Genomic DNA, 12,504 nt, shown 5'->3' with positions numbered 1-12,504 from the left:
GGCCGTGATGAAAAAAAAAATAAAGAAAAAAATTCAAACAAAAAATAAAAAAAAAAAAGAACTGAAGCCCAGCAAGAGGTGGCAGTGCCCAGGGTCACTGGGGCAGGCAGGTTTCCTGGGCTCCAGAGGTGGCTTCAGGCAGAGCCCCTTTACAGCTGCCTCATCCTGCCCCCACAGAGGGGGGAGGGGGCGCCCAAGGCCTAGGCAGAAGGGACATTCACCCAAACTGTTTATAGCCAAGGCAGGGGCTCTGGATTCAGCCTTGGGGCTTCACTCAGAGTGGCAGTGCTGGAGCCAGACCCGGATTCCACTTTGTGACCTTTGTACGTCAGTGTCTTGGTCTGTAAAATGGGGGTGACTGTTACCTCGTCCCCAGGTCCCCAGGGAAAAGTAAGGAACCACCCTCCCCCTTCACCCCCAGCATCTGGTCCTCTTGCATTGGCCACCTGAGTTGTGGGTAGCTGCGCAGATGGGTAAACTGATACCCCCCAAGCAGGAATAACAACCAGCTTAGGCCAGCTTAGGTCAGTATGGCCCAGGGACACCCAACACCAGACACACGCAAGTGGTGACCACAGCAGGAACCAGTTTATTGGTCAAGGATGAGTATTAGGGGCCCGCACCCATGAGGAGCAAGGGTTCAGGCTGCCCCAGGGACCTAGAACTCCATGTCCTCAACCAGGTCCTGTAGGTAGGCCTTGTACTGGTCGGAGGTGAGGGACAGTGGGTGGCTGTTGGAAATGTGCAGGTCCACAGTGTTCTCCAGTGAGGAGGCGCCCCCTGACCGGGCCATTTCTAACAGGGCCCTGAGGCACGTGGGAACCACCTGCAGGGGGAGGGGAACACAAGTCAGGGAAAACACCCAAGGACTGTCCACCATGGAGGGGCGGGGGAGGGGCTGAGAACCCTGGCAACCCCTGCTGTAACCTAGAATAGGCCAAGAGCTGCTGGGAGTTGTAGTTTTCCCTATATTTTCAAAGGCAGGAGGCCAGAGAGCGTTCCTAGGACCAAGGGTGCAGGAAGGGTTCCTAGAAGTTGGAGCTGAGCAGCTTGTGATCCAGACTCCTGGGAGCCATCATTCCTCACAGAGGCTGGTAGGACTTGTAGTCCACCAACTGCCACATGGTTTAGATAGTTCAAAACAGGCTTTGTGGGGTGGGGCCATGGGAAGGACACCCAGAAGCTCCTGGGGATAAGGAACTGGTAATTGCAGAGACACTTTAGGGGTTTCTGGGAGTTGTAGTTTCTGGAAGCAAACTGTTCTCTTCGTAAGACCACCTGTCAGCCCCAGGGACCCAGGGCCACAGGCACCTTAACCATCACGAGCTTCTTGGTCCATGGCTGGTCCTGGGGCCATGGCTCCCCGATGCAGAACCAGAGGGTGTAGCGTGGTGAGTGTCTGCCTCCTTCGATGAAGGTAATCAGACCTGGGGGCCCAGGAGCTTAGTCAGAGATTGGAAAGAGACCCTCTATCCATCCCTCCCCCAAAACCTGAGTAACAGCCCTGCCATCTCCCCTTACCTAAGCCTCTGCCACAACGACCAGGGGACTGCCTGTTTGGGGACTGTCCCTGCGGTTCTGTTTGTGTTCCTCATCCCTCCAGGGTGGGGCTGGAAGATCACCCCCAACCACTACTCCAGAGCCTCAGCGCTCAGCATGGGACAGGCCCAGAGGAGGGGAGTCTCCCCTCGGCATGCTCAGTGGCTCTGGAGTAGAAGGCGGCTGCCGTTTACTGCTCTCCAGCCCTCTCAGGCTGTGCTGTCCAATACGTAGCCACTAGCCACACATGGATATTTCAATTTAAGTTGTAACTAAAATGAATAAAATGAAGAACTCACCTTCTTGGTTGCCCTCACCTGAGTACTCAACAGCCACCTGTGGCTAGTAGCTTCCGTAAGGGACAATGCAAATACAAATCATTTGCATCACTGCAAAGTTCTATGGGACAGTGGAACCTTAAGGGACTCGTCTTGCTAGTTTGTCCACCATAGTTAACCATAATGACGGTGATGGTGGCAGCTGATTCCCTGAGCACCTTCTCTGTGCTGGGCCCCGTGCCTCACACCAGCTCTGGCAGGTAGGTAGAGAGAGGAGACTGTGCTTAGACTTGACAGGCTCGAAGCAGTCAAGTCCCTTGTCCCACGTTATACAGTGAGCAGAGCGCGGGCCCAAATTCAATCCCAAACCGCCTGAGCCCAGAGTTCTTAATCCTTGTGCCCTGCTGCTTTCCACTTGGCAGAACTAAGCCCCTGCCTCACTCACCTGCCACGAAGGGCCCCAGGTCGAACACACCTCCTTCCTTGTCCTTAGGGACCTCGCCATCAGGCCCGTGCCCACTGCTGGGGAGCAGCTCCTCGCCCACGGCCCAGTATGTGTGGCAGTGCCCCAGTCGCTGGGCCCAGAGCCACTGCCCAACCCGCCGTAGAGCCAGTCCCCCACCCAGGCAGCTCAGCACACGCCTCACGTAGCCTGTCACTCCCCTGTCTGTCAGGGACAGCCCAGGGTCTGGCAGTGTTATTGGCTGCCCAGGGAGCATCCTGTCTACTGCTTCGGACCCCACCAGCCGCAGGCCCCCTGGGCATGAGATGGTCTGCTGGAAGACTTGGCGGCCCCGGTAGAAGGCTGTCACCTCGAACTCCCACTCTGAACAGCAGCAGCAGCGTGTGAAGGCGGAGGGAGATGGAAAGAAAGAACGTGAGGGGCCTATTGCCCCAGCCTCAGGCCCTCCCAGCCCACAGCTGACACTCACCTTCCTCTGGCACCAGCAGCCGCCTCAGCGGGTTTTCAGGGAGCTCCAGGTTTGGGCAGGGAGCGGGACTGTCCAAGCTGGGGCTCAGCAAGAGCTGAGGGTGGGGTTCAGGGGCCACAGGGAGGCCTGGGGGCTGCCTGTCCAGGAGTGGGGCCAAGACCATGTTGTCCAGTAACTCATCCAGAATGTCTTCCTGGAGAAAAAAGGAAAAAAAATGAGCTAGGCATTTCAACAGCCTTTTCTAAAGACTTCATATGGACCAGGCCCTGTGCTCAGCGATGTGGAGGCACAGAGAGGTGTCAGACCTGAGCTTTGCCCTCGAGGAGCTTCCAGTCTGCGGGGGAGAGCCGGCCACGGGCACCAACAGCAGAATACATGGTCTAACGGATGCCGGGTGCTGCCATGACAGGGGTAGTAGCTAACTCATCCCAAGGATCTGGTTCTATGCAAGCAAGATCTGGGCAGGGCAGGCTGGGCAAGATTTCAGAGGGGACATTTCCCTGGCACTGACATCAGCAAGATCAAGAGGAGGGAGGTTTTGAGTTCCCAAGAGGCTGAGGGCACTTGCAAATTGAGGAAAGCTATGAAATCCTGAAAGGTGTGTTAAGGCCTTGAATGCCCAGTGAAAACTCTGAATTTTCTTCCTTAAAGGCTGGGAGCCATGGGCTGGGAATAGGGGAGAGACAAGGTCAGCCCTGGGTCAGGCAGAGGACAGACTGGAGGCTGGGGAAGAGGCTGGGGTGATGGTTGAGAGGGAGAGGTGGTGGCCTGAACAGGCCCATGGGGACGGGGCAGAGGGTTGGGCACCTTCTCACCTGGGTATCAGAGATACTGCCTCTACCACTGGTATCTGGAGAGGTGTCCGGCTGGGAAAAGTCCCCACCTCCTGCCAAGAAAGGTGGTGAGCAGAGTAAGGGTGCTGGGAACCCTCAAGATCCCAGCGCTGCAGGCGAAGCCCCGCTCTGGCACACCTGAAGTCACAAACTCATAGATTTTATGCGGGTCGTGAGGGTCCTTGCTCCGGTCTTCTGCTAAACGCACCACTTCCTTCCGGTTCAGGGCAGACCGGAAATTCCTCTTCCAGGTTGGCAAGTCAGGTTTATCCTTCCCGGGAGTGTAGGCACCACTGGCCTCGGCCCAGGCCTGGGGTAACAGTGGTGCCAGGATAATAGGGGAAGATGACTTAGACCTCATCCCTAAGGGCCTAACCCTGCCTCCTCTGGTCCTAACACCACCCTCTCCCCCTGGCAAGTTCTAACTCTGTAAGGTTCCATCTCCAAATTCTCTGCGCCCCAAGCTCCCCCTCCTAACCTCCATCATCACCTCCACTTTCCAAAAACCTCTTCTGAGCCAGCCTTCCAGGTCCTACTTGGCATCTAACCCTGTCACTACCTGGCTCAGGACACCCTCCGTGATAACCCCACCCCCTCACACTCTGTTTACCACCCCTGGTGTATTCTAATTTGGTAGTTAGTAACCCCAGATTTGGGGCTCTGAGTCTCGCCACTAATGTTCCAACAGCCACCCCCAAAATCCTACAACCAAGAGCCCGGCCCTCAGAGAGCTCCCCGCCCCCAGGATGCACTTCCTTGGCGTTCTAACACCACTTTTCGGTTCTATTCCCAAAACCAGGCTGTTCCAACCCTTCCTGCACCCCACCAATCCTGCTAGCCCTGTCCCGCCCATTCTGACTCCACCCACCAGCATTAGCACGAGCCCGCCCCACGTGGGCTAACCCCGCCTCCTCGCCCCCCCCCCCGCCCCCCGGAGCCCAGAGCCCTTCCGGCCCAGCGCGTTGCTTTCGGTTTCCCGCGCTCCGGGGCGTACGCACCTGGAAGATGCCGAAATCCTCCTGCTGAGCATCCTGCCGCAGGCCGTGCTTCCAAGGAATACGGAAGCGCGTGCGGCTCTCGTTCACCCAGGCCACGCCCTCCAGCTGCCCTAGGTCCAGCTGCGACACCAGCCAGGGCAGGATCCGTGGCTTTGAGGTTCCCATCGTCCCACCTGCGCGCACAGGGCAGTTCCTGGGCGCAGGCAGCCTCCCGGGCCCTCTTGGCCTGGGGTTTCCACACCCAGACCTCTCTGTAACGGGCCACGGCGCAGGTCTTTCACCCATATTTTCCTGGGATACAAACAGGAAAGCTCCTCTTCCCGTCCTCCCATCGTCCAGAGAGGCTCCCTAATCAGCGAGGACTCCCTCCTATAACCACTGTAGACCGTCCCCCAGCGTCTTTCAGTGCCAACCGTCTACTCCCTCCCCCACATCAATGAAAACAGGTAGCCCCACTTTCAGGGTAGAGCCCTCTCTCCCTGGTTATTTCAGTGCAGATGCTACTCACGCGTAAACCCCTACCTTCTACACTCACCCCAGTGTAGACCCCTTTCCACAGTTCCCCCACAGAAGATCCCCCTACCCATTTCCAGCGTAGAACTTCCATCCACAATTCCCTCCTATCAGACAGCCTCCCTCCTCCAGGGCATGCCCCAACTTTTTAGAATGAACTGCCTCCCATTTATAGGGTCCACCCTTCCCTCTCCTAGATCCCCTAAGTGTAGACGCTTCCTCTCTTCGTCCTCCCTCCCTACTTTTTCTACAGTTTTTCTACAGCCAATTCCAGGGCCGGCCATTGTAGCTCCCGTCTGCTTCCCTTTCCGCTAGCAGCGCAGAACCAGCCTTTCTCCCGTTCCTCACTTCCGAACGCCAACTACCTCCCCGGCTCTTCTGCGTTACCTACGACGGAGAGGAGGGGCACGCAGGGTGCTGGGGCCCACCCCTGTCTTTGCGATCCGGGTAGCTCTCAAACTCGAAGCTGCGCACCCCCCTTCCCGACGGCTGAGCTTTAGAGCGCTGGGCCTTTCTTTACGATCGATTTCTTGAAATACAGGCAACTTTATCATCCTTTGGGTGACAGACTCCTGCCCCAAAGGGGCGGTCCACTGAGTCTGGACCAGCCCCCTCCCTATGCCCTTCTTAGGCTTTCCGTACACAGGCATGATGGGAACGTCATATGCAAATTACGCATGCATCCAGCGCCCCGCCCCTCCCACGTTGGGGCGGTTACAAAAATCGGCCCAGTGCGCAGGCGCGGGAAAGTTGAGCTACTAAAAAGTTTGTACGGGTGGAGGAGGGGGTGGAGGAGGAGGAGGCGGTGACGGCGGCGGGGCCCCAGGTCAGGTGAGCAGGGTGTTGGCGAAGGCTGGGGAGAGGAGGGAAGAGGAGGGGTCCAGGAACCAGGATCGGGCACCCTAGTCCCGCTTCTCCGACATCCAAGCGTCCAGGGTCCCCAAGATTCCAGCCTGAGTCAGATAGTTGGAACTACACCTCCCAGCAGGCTGCCCGGCGAACAAGCACTGACCAAGGGGAATATTTGCCTTGTAGTTTGCTGGGATTAGTAGTTCCCCATACTCAAAGAGCTTCAGAAGTTTGGTTTATGCCTCCTTCACAATCCAGGAGCCGGGACCCCAAGACACCTTCTCCTTCGGGGACCCAAGAGTCTGGGGCTCTAGTCCTCTTCTCTCTCAGACTAAGGAGTCCAGGATCCCAGCCCCCTCCTCCTTTAGACCCACGAATCCGGGCCCCCATCTCCCTCTTTTCCTAGCATCAAGGAGTCTTATTTCTCATGTCTTTCTCTCTGGGAACTCAAGAGTCTGGGTCCCCAGACCCCAACTCTCCAAAGAACCCAGGAGTCCAGGCCCTCAGCACCTTCCTTTCTTGGGATTCACAAGTCCTGGCCTCCAATCCTGCACTTCCTGCTGAACCCTAAAGTCCAGCCCCTAGCCTCCTCTCTCACAGGTGCCTCCATGGCAGGCTCGGAAGAGCTGGGGCTCCGAGATGACACGCTGAAGGTCCTAGCTGCCTTTCTTAGGCGGGGTGAGGCTGCCGGGTCCCCCGTTACAACACCACCCAGGTAAGAGGTGTTGCCTTTCTCCCCGATGGGCCTGCATTTGGTGTGGGGCCTTCTCTAACTCTTGCTCCTGGTCTCACCCTGTCTCCTCTCTTTCTGTCTAGCTCTATTCTCTGTCCCTGGAGTTGCAGAGAGAGGTTCTCAGCGGGGTGGGGGTGGGGCAGGAATTGCTTACAGGAGGTCTCTGGGGTCACTGTCTGAGGTCCTCCTCCCCAGGAGCCCTGCCCAAGAGGAGCCAACAGACTTCCTGAGTCGCCTTCGAAGATGTCTTCCCTGCCCCCTGGGGCGAGGAGCAGTTCCCCCTGAGTCCCCTCGGCCTTGCTCCCTGCCCCTCCGCCCCTGCTATGGTTCAGAGCCTGGTAAGAGATTTCCTTAGATCACTCGTGAAACTTGCAAGGCATAGGATAAGGTGCTAGTTTAAGATCACTCAGCTAGGAGGTAGCTGTGTGGGGTCTTCAGCACCAACCTTCACCATCCTGTTCTCCCCCCTCTGCTATCCCCAAGTTAGATTTCTATCTGTCAATTCTGTGGGTTGCCTTTCGGAAGGCATTTGATCCCTTTCTATCTAGTTGTTATTTCTCTCCTTCCATACATGCTTTCCTGCCCCTAGGACTTTTGTAGCCATGAATACCCCTAATAGAAAGGCAGGAGACGTAGGTTTCAATCACAACTCCCTGGCTATTTTGGTTGTATGACTCTGGGAAAAATCCTTTCTCTTCCCTGCTTCCCTGTTTTTCAGTAGCAGAGTAGGAATTCATGGGAAAGGCATTGGACTTGATCAAGAATGACCAACAGGTTTCCTCTCATATGTGAACCATGGATAGACTAGTAATGGCTGCTGGGACTGGTAGCTTGAAAAGCAGTTTACAGCTGGGGAGAGGAGTGCTGTGATCAACTGGTGATGCCTGCAATGGCCAAGGGATAGGGTGGTAATAGCAGGAATGCCTTGTGCTTGCCTTCCTTGGATGAGATAATCTTCAAGGTCCAGTTTGACTCTAACATTCTAAGTCCAGTTTGGGGATATGATAAAGGGGGAAAGTACAAGGGTTTTGGCTTTTTTTTTTTTTTTTTTTTTGGTACCAAGTTTGCTTGCTTAGAAATCATTGCTTCATGGCAAGGTAGTTGGGAGACAGACAGAATCCATAAGTTCCTGATGTCTTGGAGACCCGTCATTAATTCTTTTCACCCCAGGCCCAGCTACTCCAGACTTCTATGCCCTGGTGGCCCAGCGGCTGGAACAGCTGGTCCAAGAGCAACTGAGATCTCCACCTAGCCCTGGTGAGGTGCAGAGGAGCCCTGGAGAAGGATGGGGGTAAGAGGGTAGTCAGGGTTCTGCTCCCAGCCAAATTCTCTTCTGCTTCCAGAGTTACAGGGTCCCCCACCCACGGAGAAGGAAGCGCTGCTTCGGAGGCTGGTGGCTTTGCTGGAGGAGGAGGCGGAAGTCATCAACCAGAAGGTGATGGGCATCTGTTCTAGCCCTCATCGAGTTTAGGAGTTTGGGACAGTGGGCCACTGAGATCACAAGCTGGATGTGCATTTTCTTTGGGTGGTCAAGGGTAGAGAAGGTGGGACAAGGCTTCAATGAAGGGTTGAGTGACAGGGGTATGGTCAGGGCAGTACTGTACTTTATATTAGTGGCTTTCATTGCTTGTTAGAGGGGCGTGGCCTAAATGCAGGGGATGTGACCATCAAATACATGATCTAGGAGAGACTGGGCCAAATTGGGGAAGTAAGGGAATGAATGTGGGAGTGGGAGAGTGTCTAAAATCTCATTGATCACGGGAGAGGCAAGGCTTAGAATGTAGGGAAAATGGACTGCCAGAGGAAGCATGGCTCATGACCTTGTCCTGAAACCTGGTTGGCTTGGGAATTTGGGCAAAGTACATGGTTCCATAATATTAATTGTATGGTAGAGGGCAAGGCTGTCGTAGACCTTAGCCCTGCCCCAGGGTCTCTGACTGGGAAAACCCAGTGGGTACCTAGAGCTTGGCCCTGATTGGCTGTTGAGGCCACAGCAGGGGTGTGGCTTAGAGGCTCAGGTTCTAGGCCACCGTCCTAAGAGTAGTTTGGCAGAGACCATAGAGTCTGGCTTGTGATTGGCTGGTGTGATAGATGGGGTGTGGCTTAGAGGTTTAGTATTGAGAGTTGGCTTGAATGGGGAAGCCACGCCTCCTAGTCGCCTACGGGCTTATGCGGACCTTGCCTGTTCCCCTCCCCGCCCCACAGCTGGCCTCCGACCCCGCCCTGCGCAGCAAACTGGTCCGCCTGTCCACTGGCTCTTTCTCCCGCCTAGTGGAGCTGTTTTCCAGCCGTGAGGGCAGCTCTCACCCAAGTCGCGCATGCCCTGGGCCGCCACCACCTTCACCAGAGCCTCTGGCCCGCCTGGCTCTGGCCATGGAGCTGAGCCGGCGCGTGGCCGGGCTCGGGGGCACCCTGGCCGGACTTAGCGTGGAGCACGTGCACAGCTTCGCGCCTTGGATCCAGGCCCACGGGGGCTGGGTGAGCCTCAGAAGCCTCTCCGGGCCTCACTTAACCCAACTATGATGTGATGGATGAGGGCCGGGGTCGTCTTAGGTTTCCTTTCAGACCTCAGGTGTTCTCCCAGCTCTACTGTCCATTTATGCTGTGTTGAGCACCTACTGTACACCAGGCACTGCAATGATGAGCGCAGACACTATGCCTGGCTTAAACCACTGGTATACACTAACAATTGTGAACCTTGTGCAATGAGTGATTATCACTGGTATACACTAACTGGCGTACACTAACAATTGTGAACTTTGTGCGATGAGTGATTACCACTGGTATACACTAACAATTGTGAGCCTTGTGCGATGAGTGATTACCGCTAGTATACCCTAACTGGTATACACTAACAATTGTGAGGTGAGTGATTACCCCTCCCTGGGCTTAAGTTTCCTTTTATGTAGAGGACAGTGGTAGCACTACCTCAAAGGGTTGTCGTCAGGGTTAAAATGGGACCATCCTGGTGAGTACTTGGTGCACTGCCTGGCACACAGTGGGCGTGCGTTTGCGTGGTTATATGCTTACTGCCTGCCCCTCCAGTGATGCCTGCCAGGATGCCCTTCCCCGGGTAACCCCCTGCTTCGCTTCCTCTGCTCCTTCTGCACTGGTATCCCCCTCAGTGACGCCTTCCCTGGTCCCCATTTACAATCGCAGCCACCTCCACACCTCCCACCCAGTGCCCTGCTTTACTTTCCCTTCTGTAGCACTCTGCACCTTCTAACAGATGGTAGCATTGACTTGTTTTACTCATTTTCTTATTCATTTTTGTTTGTTGGCTTCTTCTGACTCTAATGTATCAGCTTTAGAAAACCAAGGAGACTTCCCTCTTTTTTACTCACTACTTTATCTCCAATGCTGGTCTCAGGCTTGGGTTGGGCTCCAGCGTGCTGGCTGTGTGGCTTGGCTACTGTCCCCATCTCCCTGAGCACCACTTTTCCCTCTGGCCCTCTGGCCATCTCACCTGCCTCCTGGGTGGCTGTGAGATGCATTGTGAGGACACATGCCAGGCTCTTGGAATGTAACCGTGGCTTCCCTGGCAGGAGCTGGCCGGGTGTGTCTGAGGAGGCCAGTGGGGCCGGAGCACTGTAAGCCGGCTGGAATGAGAAGAGAGGCCATCGTGGCATGCAGGGCTTTATGGTCATCCTGCGAACTTGGACTTTAAGTCAGCCAAGGTCTCTAAGCAGCAGAGAGACTTGAACTGATTTAGGTGTTAACAGGCGCCTCCTGGTGGCTGTGTGGGGAGCAGACTGTGGGGGCGAGGGTGGAAATAGGGAGCACAGAGAGATGAGAATGAATCAGACCAACGTAGGGGGGTCAGTAGAGGATTCTGTAATCCTAGTACTCTGGGAGGCTGAGGCGGGAGGATCACTTGAGCTCAGGAGTTCAAGACCACCCTAAGCAAGAGCGAGACCTCATCTCTACTAAAAATAGAAAAAATTAGCTAGGCCTGGTGGTGCCCACCTGTAGTCCCAGCTACTCAAGTGAGACTCTGTTTAAAAAGAAAAAGGACTCTGGCTTGAGTAGTTGCAGGGGTACATCTGAGGTCCCTGAGATGGGGAAGAGGGAGGGCTGAGGGCTGGGGGCGATGGGGGGGGTAGCAAGTTGAGGAAGTCAGAGATGATTGGAAGTGGTCCAGTTAAGAGAGAGATGCCAGCTGGGTTTGGTGGCTCACATCTGTAATCCTAGCACTTTGGGAGTCTGAGACAGGAGGATTGCTTGAGTTCAAGACGAGCCTGGGCAATAGTGAGACCCCATCTCTACAAAAAATAGAAAAATTAGCCTGGTGTGGTGCGCACTTGTAGTCCCAGCTGTCTGGGAGGCTGAGACAGGAGGATCGCTTGAGCCCAGGATTTTGAAGTTGCTGTGAGCTAGGCCAATGCCACTCACTGTACTCTAGCCCGGGCAGTAGAGCCCTTGTTTCAGAAATTTCAAAAAAGGGAAGGAGATGCCCTTTAGACCTCAAAGCAAATGTTGAGGGGACTGGATGATGTGAGCTCAGCAAAGAAGCTCATTTGTTTGTAAAATTGTTATTTTATTTATTTATTTATTTTTGAGACAGAGTCTCGCTTTGTTGCCCTAGCTAGAGTGAGTGCCGTGGTGTCAGCCTAGCTCACAGCAACCTCAAACTCCTGGACTTAAGCGATCCTCCTGCCTCAGCCTCCCAGGTAGCTGGGACTACAGGCATGCGCCACCAGGCCCGGCTAATTTTTTCTATATATATTTTAGTTGTCCAGATAATTTCTTTCTATTTTTAGTAGAGACGGGGTCTCGCTCTTGCTCAGGCTGGTCTCGAACTCCTGAGCTCAAACAATCCGCTCGCCTCGGCCTCCCAGAGTGCTAGGATTACAGGCGTGAGCCACCGCCCCCGGCCTAAAATTGTTATTTTTAATAGGAGTGATAACAGGTCAGCTGAGGGAGTATTCCCAGGGGGCCACGTCCTTGCTGAGGATTTCAACAGAATGATCTCATTTAAACCCCACAACAGCCTCATGAGGTTTTGTTATTATCCTCGTCTTCTGGGGGCTGAGAGGGAAAATCCTAGAATCGGGATTTGGATACAAAGCCATGGCTCTTAATCATTAAAATGGCAGAGCTCTGTTCTCCATCCCTGAGTCTTTGTCCCCATTCTCCACTCTCTCTGTCTCTGTCCGCTCTCTTCCAGTGCTCTCACCCCCTGTCCCCTGGCTCTGTCTTTCTCCCTCAATCCCTATCCCCCTCTATCTGCGTCTCTGTCCCCTTCTCTAGGTGTCAGTCCCCCTCCCTGCTCTGGTTCTTTGCCATCCCCTGTCTCTGATGTCACTGGGCTGATGGGGGCGCTGTTGCAGGTGAAGGACACCTTTCCTGCTCACAGAGCTCTGCCACTTTTCCCCTCCAGGAGGGCATCCTAGCCGTTTCACCCGTGGACTTGAACTTACCCTTGGACTGAGATCTTCCTCAGAAGCTGTTACAAGATTGGACCTCATGTCTCTGCCCTCTTCGTATTGTGTGCCTTCTTGTCCCACTCAGGGCTGTGGGGTGGTGGCTGCCCTACCTGTTTTTACCAAAAAGAAATTGTTTAAAATTTTTCATATTAAAAACTTTTGAAAGTATTTAATTGTTCTTTCACTCAAGAACTTAAGTTCCAAGTAGAGGAGATTTGGTTCAGAGATGTCTGTGGCTTATAAATTGAGGAAGGAACAAGTTCATTCATTCGAGAGATATTTATTTGGAGTCCCTACAAGAGCCTGTCACCTGGATACACAGCATATTTGAAGATATCTGTAAATATGATTCCAGCAAATTACATTTTTTCTCCTGTTGCACAATTTGGTTACAACAGCTAAT

General features: G+C 54.4%; 2 protein-coding genes across 8 annotated transcripts; one reads left to right on the top strand and one right to left on the bottom strand.

Annotated features, from left to right (window-relative positions):
* Positions 1 to 569: 569 nt before the first annotated feature.
* Positions 570 to 5,692, bottom strand: IRF3 (interferon regulatory factor 3). Of its 5 annotated transcripts, none has more exons than XM_045531137.1 (8): positions 5,481 to 5,572; positions 4,581 to 4,871; positions 3,721 to 3,892; positions 3,565 to 3,635; positions 2,750 to 2,942; positions 2,263 to 2,643; positions 1,312 to 1,427; positions 570 to 826 (listed from the first exon to the last, which is right to left on the bottom strand). In XM_045531137.1, exons 2-8 carry the CDS (start codon positions 4,863 to 4,865, stop codon positions 659 to 661), a joined length of 1,386 nt encoding a protein of 461 aa, XP_045387093.1. In that variant the 5' UTR covers positions 4,866 to 4,871; positions 5,481 to 5,572; the 3' UTR covers positions 570 to 658. The 5 variants fall into 5 exon arrangements, with proteins under 5 accessions (XP_045387093.1, XP_045387096.1, XP_045387094.1 ...); XM_045531140.1 differs by having other exon boundaries at positions 4,581 to 4,753; positions 5,481 to 5,547; XM_045531138.1 differs by lacking the exon at positions 3,721 to 3,892 and having other exon boundaries at positions 4,581 to 4,753; positions 5,481 to 5,692.
* Positions 5,693 to 5,822: 130 nt separating this feature from the next.
* On the top strand, positions 5,823 to 12,269 carry BCL2L12 (BCL2 like 12). 3 transcript variants are annotated; one of them, XM_045531141.1, is made up of 7 exons: positions 5,823 to 5,924; positions 6,543 to 6,657; positions 6,871 to 7,013; positions 7,846 to 7,932; positions 8,019 to 8,110; positions 8,881 to 9,153; positions 12,056 to 12,269. In XM_045531141.1, exons 2-7 carry the CDS (start codon positions 6,551 to 6,553, stop codon positions 12,104 to 12,106), a joined length of 753 nt encoding a protein of 250 aa, XP_045387097.1. In that variant the 5' UTR covers positions 5,823 to 5,924; positions 6,543 to 6,550; the 3' UTR covers positions 12,107 to 12,269. The 3 variants fall into 3 exon arrangements, with proteins under 3 accessions (XP_045387097.1, XP_045387098.1, XP_045387100.1); XM_045531142.1 differs by having other exon boundaries at positions 5,902 to 5,919; XM_045531144.1 differs by lacking the exons at positions 5,823 to 5,924; positions 8,881 to 9,153 and having other exon boundaries at positions 6,468 to 6,657.
* The last annotated feature ends 235 nt before the right edge of the window (positions 12,270 to 12,504 follow it).

The sequence above is a fragment of the Lemur catta genome, chromosome 19 (assembly GCF_020740605.2).
Source record: "Lemur catta isolate mLemCat1 chromosome 19, mLemCat1.pri, whole genome shotgun sequence".
NCBI classification, from domain to species: Eukaryota; Metazoa; Chordata; class Mammalia; order Primates; family Lemuridae; genus Lemur; species Lemur catta.
Note: the sequence above shows the minus strand (reverse complement) of the source record. Positions and strands in the feature narration are given on the sequence as shown.

What these genes read in the sequence shown, in the direction of transcription:
- BCL2L12 (XM_045531141.1), top strand. Translation starts at nt 6,551, where the DNA reads ATGGCAGGCTCGGAAGAGCTGGGGCTCCGAGATGACACGCTGAAGGTC. An exon ending in GAGATCTCCACCTAGCCCTG is followed by an intron (nt 7,933 to 8,018) that starts GTGAGGTGCAGA and finishes TTCTGCTTCCAG; the next exon opens with AGTTACAGGGTCCCCCACCC. An exon ending in TCCAGGCCCACGGGGGCTGG is followed by an intron (nt 9,154 to 12,055) that starts GTGAGCCTCAGA and finishes TTTCCCCTCCAG; the next exon opens with GAGGGCATCCTAGCCGTTTC.
- IRF3 (XM_045531136.1), bottom strand. Translation starts at nt 4,865, where the DNA reads ATGGGTGAAAGACCTGCGCCGTGGCCCGTTACAGAGAGGTCTGGGTGT. An exon ending in CTATGAGTTTGTGACTTCAG is followed by an intron (nt 3,636 to 3,720) that starts GTGTGCCAGAGC and finishes CTTTCTTGGCAG; the next exon opens with GAGGTGGGGACTTTTCCCAG. An exon ending in CCTGGGGCCCTTCGTGGCAG is followed by an intron (nt 1,428 to 2,262) that starts GTGAGTGAGGCA and finishes CTGGGCCCCCAG; the next exon opens with GTCTGATTACCTTCATCGAA.